Consider the following 12,799-nt stretch of genomic DNA (forward strand, 5'->3'; position numbering starts at 1 on the left):
GCATGGCACGCTCAGTGCTGGCACGGCGTCCTCAGCTGCTTACTCACCCAGCACTCCCTGGGGAGAGCTGGGGGGGGCCCCCCACCCTGCCAGGGCTTGGTGCGGGGAACTGAAGCCTCTCCAGCAACCTCCCCAGCACTGTGCTGGGGTGCCAAGGGGCTGGGCAAGGGTGGGCAGCCGGGAGCATCTCCCTGCTCCCTGCTGAGGAAGCAGCGTGGAGGTGGTATGGGGAGTGGGACACCCCCTCCCACGGGGCCGCTGGTCACTGCTGCAGCATGGGGAGGGGGCAATGAGTGGACCCCTGTCGTGGTGGCAGGAGACTGGGGGGGTGCACAGGAACAGCATCACCCAACCAAATCCTCCGTTGGTGCCCCTGGGCCGGGCAGAGAGCAGGGCTGGGGCTGCCATTGCCCCCCTCCCCAAATCGTGCCCCCCTCCCCAAATCGTACCGCCCTCCCCAAATCGTGCCGACTTCCCTAAATCGTGCCCACTTCCCTAAATCGTGCCCCCTCCCCAAAATCGTACCCTCCTTCCCAAATCATGCCCCCCTCCCCGAATCGTGCCCCCCTCCTCAAATCATACCGCCCTCCCCAAATCGTGCCCCCTCCTTCAAATGGTACCGCCCTCCTTAAATCGTGCCCCCTCCCCAAATCGTGCCCCCTCCCCAAATGGTACCGCCCTCCCCAAATCGTGCCCCCTCCTCAAATGGTACCGCCCTCCCCAAATCGTGCCCCCTCTCCAAATGGTACCGCCCTCCCTAAATCGTGCCCCCTCCCCAAATCGTGCCCCCCTCCCCGAATCGTGCCCCGCCCCGCGCCGGGCGCTGTCCGCGGTGCTGAAGCCCCTCCCGCGCGGGGTCCCCCCGCGAGGGGCGTGGCCAACCTAACGAGGGGCGGGGCGACGAGTGGGCGGGGCCGCGCCTGCGCACTCAGGCATCGGCAGCGTGCTCGGCGCTGCGGGCGGGAACTTTGAGGCGGCGGCGGCCATGGAGCGCCCGCGGCACTTCCGCCTCCCCGGCCCCGGTTCCGGCCCCGGCGCCGCTGCCCCGGGCAGGGTGCGGGGGCTCCCGGGGCACCCCCAGCGCCTGCCCCGGCCGGGCCCCGCCGAGCCCCGGCCCTCCCTGGCGCCGCTCTCCGCCCTGCTGTGCGGGCTGGGCCTGGGCGAGCGGCCATGCCCGCCCCTGGAGGCCGCGGACCGGCCCGTCGGTGGGTGCTGTGCCCGGGGGGGGGTCGCGGAGGCCCGGCCTGGCTCTCCCCCCCTCACCGTGCCCTCTCCTTCCCGCAGGCCGTGGCACTGCCAGTTTGGTGGAGGCTCTGGCGCGGCCCAGCGCGGCGGCGGAGGATAAGAACGGGGCGGCAGCAGCGCTCCCCACCCGCGGGCGGTGAGTCCCCCCCGTCCCCGCTCCCGCCTCAGCCCAGAGCCCTTCCGATCATTTAATCAGATCCATTTAATCACCGCTCCCCCCGCCCCGGTGGTGGCAGGGGGCTGCCCTGCGAGGGGCACCGCTGGCGTGGTGGAGCGGCTGTGCCACCTCCTGATCCGCCCTCCCGCTGGCACGGTGCCGCGGCCGGGGCAGCAGCTCGCCACCGAAGCGTGGTGTTCTGAGCGTCTCCGGGCAGGGAGTGTCCGCCACGTGTGGGGGGCAAGCGGCAGGGCGCGGCGGTGGGGGGACTGTCGTTGGGGATTTCCAGCCGGGACGCTGCCGGTGTGACCCTGGCGCTCACCTCCACCTGCCCCGGGGTGCAGGGCCCTGTGGCACGGCAGAGGGGACGCACTGCCTGCCCCCCCCGGGCGAGACACTGCTGCGCCATCCCATCGGAAGCCCGTTGTTGATGCTGAGCCGGCGCTGCACCCGCCGGGACCCCGGCTGTCCCTGCTGCCCACATCCGCCCCGAGGACCCCCCCGGCTGCCGGCAGACCGTAAGCAAAGCGTTGGCGAGCCCCAGCCCTGTGTTTTGGGGTCCTAGTGCTGGCTGGGGTTGCGGTGGCCCACCCTGCCTTTGCTCCATCTCTCCCAGGGCACCGGGGACGAAGCCAGCGGCGAAGGGAACCACTTTATCCGTGGGGCTGAACTCGGTTAAAATCCACTGCCAGAACGAAGCTGTCTACCAGTACCATGTTACCTTCAGGTATTGGTGTGGGCGTGGGGTCTGGGCTCCCCCGCAGCCCCTCCAAGGGTGGGTGCCTCTGGGCAGAGCCCTCTGTGTCTCTCCCTCCCTCCGTCCCGGTAGCCGCTAGATGGAGCGGCCGGCGCAGCCGCAGTGCCTGCGGGCAGAGCTGCTGCAGGGTAGCAGAGCAAACGAGCTCCGGCTTTCCCCCCTGGTGGGTTTTTTGGGGTCCTGAGCGGGGTCTCGCTGGGTGGCAGAGGAGGGTTGAAGGACTGAGGACCTGCCAACGATGCCCCCCCGTGTGTGGCAGCCCCGAGGTGGAATGCAAGAACGCTCGCTTCGCCATGCTGAAGGAGCACCGGGCGGTGACAGGGAACGCAACCGCGTTTGACGGCTCCATCCTCTACCTGCCCATCCTGCTCCCCCAGGTAAGGGGCGATGCCATCCACACCAGGGTGAGGGCATTCCAGCCAGTCTGGGGGTGCCGGGATGCCCCCCCAGGTCTCCAGTTAACACGCTGGGTAGGAGGGCATCCCTCCCGCCCCGCTGAACGCACCATCTCGTCCCGCAGCCAGTCAGTCTGAAGGCGAGGAGGAGGAGCGATGAGGAGGAGATCACCATCACCATCCAGATAACCAAGGTCCTCGAGCCCAGCTCGAATCTCTGCATCCCCTTTTACAACGTGGTTTTCCGGAGGTAAGGGATGGCACAGACCCTCCCCGAGCTCCAGGGAGGAGACCCTCCTCCTCCTCCTCCTCCTCCTCCTTCCTCCGATCCTGAGCCCATCCTGCTTTTATTTTTCTTTCCAAGGGTGATGAGAATCTTGGATATGAAGCTTGTTGGGAGAAATTTCTTTGAACCTGCCCAGGCCACCGTGTTACAGCATTACAGGTGGGTGCTGGAGATGGCTTCTTCCTGCTGCTGCCCAAGCACATGGGTTCAAGACAGGGACGTCCCCGTCCCTCTGGCAGAAACGTGAGGCTGGAAATTCGGGAAGTCTTTGCCAGGTCAGCTCCCTTGGCCAGCTCTGGTTAGCCTGACCTCAGAGATTCAGGGGTTGTTAGCTGAGAGCTGGCGGCCAGCTGGGAAATAAATCCTCGTGTGTTTTGAGCGCGCCTCGGTGAGCGGGACGGCTGCCCGGCTCCTCTGGCAGCGCCGTGCAGGCGGCTCCGGCTTTAACCCAGGCGCCGTTTGGCATCTTCCCGGGCACAGGCTGCAGATTTGGCCGGGATACTCTGCCAGCATCCGGAGGAAGGACGGCGGACTCTTCCTCTTGATCGACTCCATCCATAAAGTCATCCGCAGTGATTCTGTCCTGAATTTCATGTAAGAAAAGGAAAAAAGATGAGCCCTGCAGGGGTTTAAGGATAAGGGGGGTTTTCCAGCAGCCGTGTGCCCTGGGACTGGCTTTCGGGGAGAGCAGTGCCAGCTGCGATCACCAGGCCGCAGGCTGCCAGTGCCGTTTGGCAAAAGGCATTTTATTTTTGGGTGAGACTGGCAGGGAGCATCACGGTGAGCCTCTCGTCCTCCCTCTGCCCCCGCCGCAGGCACACCATCTACAAGCAAAACCTCAGCAGCTTCCAGGACGAGTGCACCAAGCAGCTGGTGGGCAACGTGGTCATCACCCGCTACAACAACCGCACTTACCGCATCGATGACATCGACTGGAACAGGACCCCGAGGGACAGTTTCACCCTGGCCAACGGCCAGGACATCACCTTCATGGACTACTACAGGTAGGGACCTGCTGGAGCATCCCTCGGGATGAGTGTCTGTCCGTGGAGAAGGGCTTGACACCCAGCTCTGACCCGAGGTGGGGGAGCAGGAGCAGGAATGTCTCGCCTGATGCCATCTCCGTGCTGTTTTTCCAGCAAAGCCTACGGGATCACCATCAGGGAGCTGGACCAGCCGCTGCTGGTCCACAGGCCCAGGGAAAAACAGTTGCCGGACGGGAAGGTGAGCCACACATGGAGACATGGGGAGGGAAAATTGGAGACCTGCAGTCTTTTCTCAGCTCCTCCAGCCCCTGTCCTGCCCATCGCTGGGAGGGCAGGGCCTTGCACCCACCTCGGGGTGCTGACAGTGCCCGTCCCTCTCCCTGCAGCGTCGGCTGGACCTGGTACTGCTCGTGCCGGAGCTCACCTTCATGACCGGGCTCCCCGACATGAGGAAGGACAGTCGAATGGTGAAGGTCAGAGCATGTTTGCATTTCATGGTCCCGGCTCACCCAAGCCGGTTGTTGCCTGGTTTGAAGAGCTGAGTCCTGGCCAGCCACTGCTGGGGGGAGCTCAGAGCCCCCCATCACACCTGGGGCTTCTCCAACCTGCCTCCTCCCGTGCCCACCCACCACAGGATGTGATGCGGGAGTTGCTGCAGAGCCCCAGGCAGCACTACACGCGTCTCACCAGCCTCCTGCGCAGGATCAAGGACAGCCCGGAGGCCTCGGATGAGCTGATGAGCTGGGGGCTCCGCCTGGACCCAGACATCCACAGGGTAAGGGCTGTGCGGAACCAGGGCCTGAGTTCTCCCCCGCCCCGGGAACAGAGGCAATGGCTGCACCATGGTGGCACTGGAGCTGCTGTGGGTTTCTGCTCCACTTAGATCCAGGGCCGAGTCCTGCCCGTGGAGAGGATCAACATGAGACACAGCTCCTTCCTGCCTGCCGAGGACCTGAGCTGGAACAAGGAGATCACGCGAGAAGCCTCCATCTCAGCGGTGAGCTCCCGGCTCAGCCCTTGCAACAACATCCCCTTGTTTGAAAACTGGGATGGGTTTTCTTAATGCTGGCATCCCATCTGTCCCGCTCCTGAGCTAGTTTGAGCTAAAACCCTTCCCTTATTTATATTGGCCTTATGCTTCAGCCTGTTTTTCCGACGGAGGCTAGAGGTACATGGCCGCAGCAGCTGCTTTCCCACCTCCTCTTGGAGCGGCTGAAGGCTTTGAGACTGCAGGAACTGGATGTTGCCATGTGCCCTTTCCTCTTGGGCCGCTTTCCCTCTCCCCACCGTCCCTCTGTGCTGCAGGGCTGGGAGCCACGTGGCTCGGCAGCCGCGGCCCCGACGTCAGGGCTGTCCTTGCCTCCCTCCTAGGTCGCCGTGAATTACTGGCTGCTGGTTTACCCCAAGCGCCTGCAGGACCTGGCGAAGGATCTGGTAGCCACCATGGAGAGTGTCTGCGGCCCCATCGGCATGCACGTCGGCCGGCCCGCCTTGGTGGAACTGAGGGACGACCGCATCGAGACCTACGCCAAGAGCATCCGGAGCATGTTGGGTAGCGAGGTGAGGAAGAGGAGGGGCTTGGTGGGGAATGGCGCAGCTTTGCAGGAGGTTGATGTGTCTGCTGGGGAGGGCTGTGCAGCCCCCGGGGGTCGTCTCGGATCCCTGTGCATCGAACGCCCTGCCCTGCTGTGCTTCCCCACAGGACAAGGTGCAGTTGGTGCTGTGCCTCATCTCCAGCAACCGGGAGGACTTGTACGGGGCCATCAAGAAGCTGTGCTGCGTGCAGTCCCCAGTGCCCTCCCAGGTGGGTGAGGGGCTCAGCGGAAGGAGACTGGCAGCGCGGGGAAGCCGTGAGCGTCTCCAGCCTCACTTTTCCCTGTTTTTTTCTCTGCCCCCCCATCCCCACCACAGGTCATCAACGTGCAGACCCTCACAGGCCAGCCGAACAAGATGAGGAGCGTGGTCCAGAAAGTCCTGCTGCAGATGAACTGCAAGCTGGGCGGCGAGCTCTGGGGGGTTGACATCCCCCTGGTAAGGCGGGCGAGACCGTGAGGCGCATGTGCAATGAGTTTGCACGCTCTGAGGTGTAAAACGGTTGTGGTCAGGGGCTTCCCTCTGGGGATGCAGATGAACCATCTGCAGAGTCGGGGTTGGCACCTGCATTTTGTGCGTGCAACAACGTCCCTTGCAGCTGGAGGGATCTGGGCAGGGCAGCCCAGAGGTGTCTGATTTATCCCGAACTCCCACCTGCCTTTTCCTCCCTCCCCCAGAAACAGCTGATGGTCGTTGGCATGGATGTCTACCACAGCCGCAGCAAAGGGATGCGCTCCGTCATCGGCTTCGTGGCCAGCATGAATCCGTACGTGGTGCTCCGGGGGGGAAGGCTTTGTTCCCGCTCCGCCCTGGGGGTCCCGGGGGTCCCACACCAGCGTCACCACTGCCTCCCCTTTCCCAGGAGAGGGTTGAAGGTAGTGCCTTCCCTAAACACTACACTCAGCAAGGTTTCCACCGGCGTGTTTGTGCTGGGTGTTGCTGGGTGCCGGCGCGGGCGGTGGTGGCCTTTGGCACGTCCTCGGTGCCATATTGCCGAGAAAGGCGCCGCGAGCGCCAAACCGGGGTCGGCTTCGGTTGTGCAACAACTCAGTGGACTTTGGCTGGTGAGGAGGGTGCCTAACGCTCATCCCTGCTCCATCCCCAGCATCCTCACCAAGTGGTACTCCAGGGTGGTCTTCCAGATGCCCCACCAGGAGATCGCCGACAGCCTGCGGCTCTGCCTGGCCGATGCCCTCCAGCACTTCCACGAGGTGAGGCCAAACTGCCCCCCAGCCTGGTGCTATCCAAAAAAAAAGGTTTAACGTCTCCCCAAAGGAAGGGAAAAACACCGCCGAGCCGTTGGCCCGAGCGCGTGCGAGCGAGCAAACATCTTCGGCAGCCTTTGGACTGGCCGCGGTGCCCGCAGCCACGCGTGCCCCAGGAGGCTCGCCCTTATCTCGGGAGCGTGCGGACCTGCCTGGAGCATTAGTTTGCACTGGGGGAAGTGCTGCATTCCGTCTCGGCACGTTATCAGCATCCAACTGCTGAGCCCTGGCCTCGTCCCGCGTCCCCAGCGTGAGAAAAGCTGCGTGTGATGGGGCCGGCAGGGACCCGGTCCTGGGATTTTCCCCATCCCTCTGCAGGTGCTGGGGAAACACCCCTGAGAACTGGAAGTGTGATGGTCACTGAACACTTGCCCGCGGGCAGGATGCGTGCAAACGCTGCTTCTCTCTGCCCTGCCATCCCCTTTGAAACTTGTTTTGGAAAGTTTATGATGGGGCTGAATATTTAGGGCCTTTCTGCCAAGCTCGAGGGTGGTGGGTTTAATTTACGGGCTCCAAGACCACTGAATTGTCAGCTCTGGAGGCTTGGTGGGCATCTAGTGCCCAGCTTCTTGTCAGGGCACACATCTCGCCCTGCCAGCCTGTCCTGTGCACTGGGAAAACAGTGACCTCTTCCAATTTCTGCTTGCCCAGATGAACCACTGCTTGCCCAGGAAGATAGTCGTGTACCGGGACGGCGTGTCCGACAGCCAGCTCAACACCGTGCTCAAGTACGAGATCCCGCAGATGCAGAAGTGCTTCGACACCTTCGAGAACTACCAGCCTGGCATGGTGGTCGTGGTGGTGCAGAAGCAAATCAGCACCAACTTTTACACCCTCGTGGCTGACCAGTTCGTGTCCCCTCCTCCGGGGACAGTCATCGACCACACGGTCACCAGCTCGGACTGGTGAGTGGCAGCAGCGCCGGTTGCTTTCGGGACAGCAGCAAAACCTTTGTGTGCAGAAAAACTTTGTGTGCAAAAACACCTCTTGTGTGCCAAAAAAAAAAAAACCCAACCAACCTCACTTTGCCCTTCCCTCCCTCGCAGGCAGGATTTCTTTTGTTGGCCCACTGCTCCCGCCAGGGCTGCAGCATCCCCACGCGCTACATCTGCGTGCTGAACACGGCCAACTTCAGCTGCGAGCACCTGCAGAGGTAAGGGCGGGCTTTCTGCAGCCCCCCCACCAGCCTGCAGTGCGGGGGCCCACGTCTGACACCCCCCACCACCAAATCTGGGGGGTTTTTTTTTAGTCCCGTGGAGCTGGCGGGGAACGCAGCAGGTACCTGTGCGGGCACTGGGTTGAGCCTGGGTGAGTGGGGAGGACTCAGCGGCCGGTGAGGAAGAGGAGGACGGTGTCCTCTTGCCTCCTCTTTGGGTGAGAGCTGATTGCAAGCGCGATAAAGGAAAATCCGTGTCCCCCTGGCCTGGGAGGCTCTGCAGGAGAGAGCTGCTGCGGGTTCCAACGCCGCTCCGGCAGGACCTGGGCAACTAACGCAATCAGCCGCTATCAGTGCCCAGGCAGAGCCCAACCTTTAAGTCCTGCAATAGGGGGGCAAAAAAAACCACCCCCACGAGCAAATTTCGCCATGCAGCTCCCTGCTGCTGGAGCTGGTGGAGTCAGCGCTGCCTCAGGGAGCAGGATCCGGCCCCGAAGCGCTGGGATGCCGGGGAGCACTAACCCCCCCTCTCCTCTCGCTGTCTCCAGGTTGACTTTCAAGCTCTGTCACCTCTACTGGAACTGGCCGGGCACCATCCGGGTCCCTGCGCCATGCAAGTATGCCCACAAGCTGGCATTCCTCTCGGGGCAGGTCCTGCACCACGAGGCCAGCGCCCGGCTCTGCGACAAGCTCTTCTTCCTATAGCCAGCGTGCCGGCAACGGGGGGGAGAACGGGCTCCGTTTGGGATTCGGCTCCCCCAGCCGCCGCCGTGAAGTCTGCTGCAACGAGGACTTTCCTTAAATATGTTTGTTGTTTTGTTTTGGTTTTTATTTTCCAATTTATTTCGGCACCTGGTTTCTTGGATTCATTTTTATCGTTGTTTTGCAAGGATGTTCAGAAGTGCTCCGGCACGGCGGCACAGCCCCGGAGCGATGCGCTCTCGGGATTCATCTCTATAGGAAAGAAGCCGGAGCAAAACCAGGATCACCAGCCTCTGCCTGCTGGTTTCCAGTCCTCCCAGCAAAGGGGTTTTGAGTAAACAAGCCCCAAAGGTGATGCTGCTCCCACGGTGCAGGCTCATCCCTGCTCCGTGCACGTGCTGGGTGTAAAACCCAAAGATTTCTGGTGGTTTTTTCCCCCCGATTTCTGGCATTGCCATCGGGACAGCTGCCGCTTTAAAATTTGGCTTTTTGTGTTGAACAAACCCAGCTCCCGTTCGGCCGGTTGTCACGTCCTTAAAAAATCACTGGTTTTTCAAGGAGAAGCCTTGATTATTTCTCTGTTTTGTTCTTCTGCCAGGCTGGCAGGAGAGCAGGGCGCTATCCCACGGGAAAAGCGTTGGAGTTTTCAGCCATTTCAGGTGTTTCTTTGCTGTGGTCAAGAGATGGTCGAGACCTTTGAGTTTGGAGCTGTCGGGGGGGTTGGAGGGGCTGCAAGAACATCCCCAAAACCACCTGGATTTCACCACGGTGTGCCCCCAGCCCACCACTTGTGCAAGCACCAGCAGGGATGGGGGTACGGTGGGATCCTCTCCCAGCCTCTCCCTTCCCTTTTAATGCAAAAAAAAAAAAAAAAAAGTTGAAAATATTTAATTATATTTTTTTGCTGTAGTTTTCAGTTAACCTTAATAAAAGTGTTGCCCACAGCTCTTGGTGCCGGGTGCTTGTGGGGACGTCCTGACCCCCCACCGCTCTTTCCTGGGGGGGGGTCCCAGGATGGAGGGGACAGGGAGGGGGGGACACACAGCAGTGTCACGGTGCTGTCCGGTGGGTGGCGAGCCTGGCACGCAGGAGCAGTGCCCGTCACCGCGTCCCCTGGGTTAATCATTCACCGTCACCCCTCGCCGATAGCGGCCGTTATCCGCTTTTATTTGCCGGCCCTGCTGGACTTTGGCAGCTTTTGCCCGGCCCGGATGGGTGTTTCGGCACAGGGCGAAGCTTGGCTCCGGGTGGCTTGGGGAGGTGTTGGGGCCAAAATGGGGGTGCTGGCTCGGGGCAGCCTGCTGGGTCCCCAGTGTGCCTGGCCTCCCACCAGCCGGCATTTTGCATCGCGCCGTCGCCGCTGCCGGCAGGGAGAAAGGCTGCCTTGTCCTCGCCGGCTCCTTGGCACAGGGAGGAGAGTTGGGATGGGTCCTGGCTGCCAGGCTGGCAGGCTCAGCCCCCCCGGTCCCTTCCAGAGGGGTCCCTGGGGTACCATGTCCCCTCAGGTGGGGTCTGTTTGGCACTCCATCCCCTTGGGAGGGGTCTGAAGGGTGCCCCGTATCCGTGGGAGGGGTCCAAGGGGTACCCTGTGCCCCAAAGAGCGCTTGGGGGGGGTGTGAGGGGTGCCCAGCGGTGTCTGTGCAGCGACTTACACCCCTGAGGGATGGCCAGCAGGATCTGTGGGGTGCCCTGTCCCTCTGGAAGAGGTCTAAGGGGTACCCTGTGCCCCCAAGAGGTGTTTGGGTGGGTCTTAGGGGTGCTCCAACCCCAAGGGGTGCTGGGGGGTGCGTGAGGGGAGCCCCGTGCCCCCAATGGGTGTCTGGGGGGGATCTATGCAGTGCCCTATACCCTGACGGATGGCCAGGGGGGTCTGTGGGATGCCCTGTGCCCCTGGGAGAGATCTAGGGGTGCCCTGTACCCCAAAAAAGTGCTTGGGGGGCTGTGAGGGGCGCCCCGTGCCCCCAAGGGGTGCCGGGGGTGGGGGGGGTTGTGTCTGTGCAGTGCCCTACACCCCTGAGGGGCGGCCGGGGTGCCCCTTGTCCCCGGGAGCGGTCCGTGCGGTGCCCGATCCCCCGTACCCACCCCGCCACCGCACCGCTCCGCCGGCGCCGTGCTCGGCGCTGCACAGCGGCGGGGGGGGGGGGGGGGGGGGGGGCGGGGCCTGCCGTGACGCCGGCCAATGGCAGCGCTCCCCGTGCCAGCGGCCGAGCGTGCGCCCTGCGCGGCCGGGACCGGGCGGACCGGGCGGCGGTGGCGGCGGGAGGTAGGGCCGGGCCGGGATGGGGTGGGATGGGATGGAATGGGATGGGATGGAATGGAATGGAATGGAGTGGGATGGAGATGGGGTGGGAAACAGCGAAGCGAAGCGGGCAGGGAGCCGGCTGCGGAGAAGGGGCCCCGCGGGGTGAGCGGCTGGGGAGGGCCCCGAGAGCCGGGATGGGGATGGGGATGGGGGAAAGGATGCAGGGAGGGATGCAGGGACCGGCTATGGGGCCTGGGACCGGCTATGGGATCACCTATAGGACCGGCCAAGGGATCTGGGACTGGCTTCGGGGTCTAGGACCGGTCATAGGGCCTGGGGGCAGCTGTGGGGCTGGCTTTGGGGCTGTCCATGGGGTCTGGGGCCAGGTGAGGGTGCCGGCAGCCTTGGCTCTGGGGTGGAGGACCCAGCTCTTGGGTGAAGGATCCAGCTACGGGCTCTGGCACCACTGGTGCGAGCTCTGGGGCTGGGGGCAAAGGGGCCAGGGAGCAGCTGCGGGATGGGGAGCGGTGTTGGGATGGGGCAGGGGCTGGGGGTGGCAGCGGGCAGGTGCAGAACAGGGGGGACCGGGGCAGGATGGGGGGGACCCGTCCGGGGTGGGATAGCCAGGGTAGCTCCTGGGCAGCCGGATTTGCTGCCTGCCTGCCTGCACCAGGGCCAGCGGGCAGGGGTGTAGGGGACACTAAGGGACACGGAGGCAGCCTGGAGGAGCGAAGGGAGGTCATGGAATGAGCATGGCAAGCGGGAAGCGGACGTGCCCCAGGGTATGGACACCCTCCCTGCCAGCGGGCAGGTCCTGCCTTTGCTGCCAGACACGTGGAGTGGCATTTGCTCTGGCAGGAGGTCCAGACCACTGGCTGGAAACCACCCTGGCAGGAGGGGGGGGTTTGGGAGCCCCCGCTGCCCCCCTTCAGGTTTGCGACAGCGAGCTGTCCCTGCGCGGGATTTCGGGAAGCGTCTGGCACGGGGCTGACGTCGCCGGGGTCGTGCTTGGCTTTGCCAACATTTCTTGTTCCCGGTGTCACCTTCCCGGTCGGAGAGGGGGTGGTTTGTAACCAGGATCGATGAGCTCTGGGAAGTGAACCTAAGGGATACGGGAAAGAAGAGGGACTTTGCCTAGCCCTGGCAGCTCCTTTGGGCTGTCATTACTGCCGGGCATCGCTCCCGGGCACGTCCCATGGGACACCCTCCTGGGCACCCCCTCCCCGTGGCAGAGGTTTGTTCCCTCCGCCCCGTCCCAGCGCGGCAGTGAGCGATAAAGTAGGTCAGGCGCCGGGGCCGTGCGCGGCACCGCGGCTCCCCGGGCCCCAGGAGCAGGCTCCGTGGCCGACGAGAGGACGCCCTTGAAGGTAGCGGGCAGGAGGCTGGGGGGCTTTGGGGGTGGGGGTCACGCTCAGCCGGCGGCGGTGATGGAGAGACTGCAGAAGGGGGTTTTGTTCCCGGGGCGTTTGCTGCAGCGTCCCTTTGCCTCCGGAATGGCGGAGGTTGGATGTGTTTGGTACCCTCCTGCCTTGCCCTGGGCTTCTGATGGTGTTCAGGGGGTCCAGGACCCCCAGGTGGGTCTACCTTGCGTCCTCCTCCACCTCGTTTCTGCCCTAAAACCACCAGCGAGCCGTGCGATTCAAACCCCTGCCCGGCTCTGCCTGCAAACTGCGTCCTGCCTTTTGTTTGGCAGCTGGGGAAAAGTTGAGGTCCGGTTTTCCACCTTGGGTGTGCCCGGTTCAGCCCGGATCTGGGAGAAACCCTGGGGGCGATTTTGGCACTGGAGAGGGTGGCGTGCCTTGGCACGGGCCGGCGATAATCAGTGTGCCCCGGGCAGGATGGCTCGCGGCAGGCTGCGGGATATGGGGAGCACTTGGCTGGCACGGAGAGGGAAAGGCAGCCAATTTCCCTGTCCCAGGATATCGCAGTGCCGGGACAGGCCTTTGCCACTGTGGGCATTGTGCCAGCACCTGTGTACCTTGTGGGAGTCACTGGCCACCCAGATGTCCCACGTG

The 12,799-nt window shown here is 63.6% G+C and overlaps 1 protein-coding gene across 1 annotated transcript; it reads left to right on the forward strand.

The window, feature by feature from the left end:
* Positions 1–985: 985 nt before the first annotated feature.
* On the forward strand, positions 986–8,545 carry PIWIL2 (piwi like RNA-mediated gene silencing 2). The gene is given in 20 exon segments (XM_086627975.1): positions 986–1,205; positions 1,285–1,381; positions 2,019–2,129; positions 2,419–2,536; positions 2,680–2,804; positions 2,919–2,999; positions 3,321–3,434; positions 3,656–3,844; positions 3,980–4,064; positions 4,213–4,299; positions 4,461–4,601; positions 4,710–4,823; positions 5,198–5,386; positions 5,529–5,630; positions 5,738–5,857; positions 6,097–6,185; positions 6,525–6,630; positions 7,336–7,593; positions 7,731–7,837; positions 8,389–8,545. Coding segments are annotated over 20 exon segments (2,610 nt in total).
* Positions 8,546–12,799: the final 4,254 nt, after the last annotated feature.

The sequence above is a fragment of the Tauraco erythrolophus genome, chromosome 29 (genome assembly GCF_009769465.1).
Source record: "Tauraco erythrolophus isolate bTauEry1 chromosome 29, bTauEry1.pri, whole genome shotgun sequence".
NCBI classification, from domain to species: Eukaryota; Metazoa; Chordata; class Aves; order Musophagiformes; family Musophagidae; genus Tauraco; species Tauraco erythrolophus.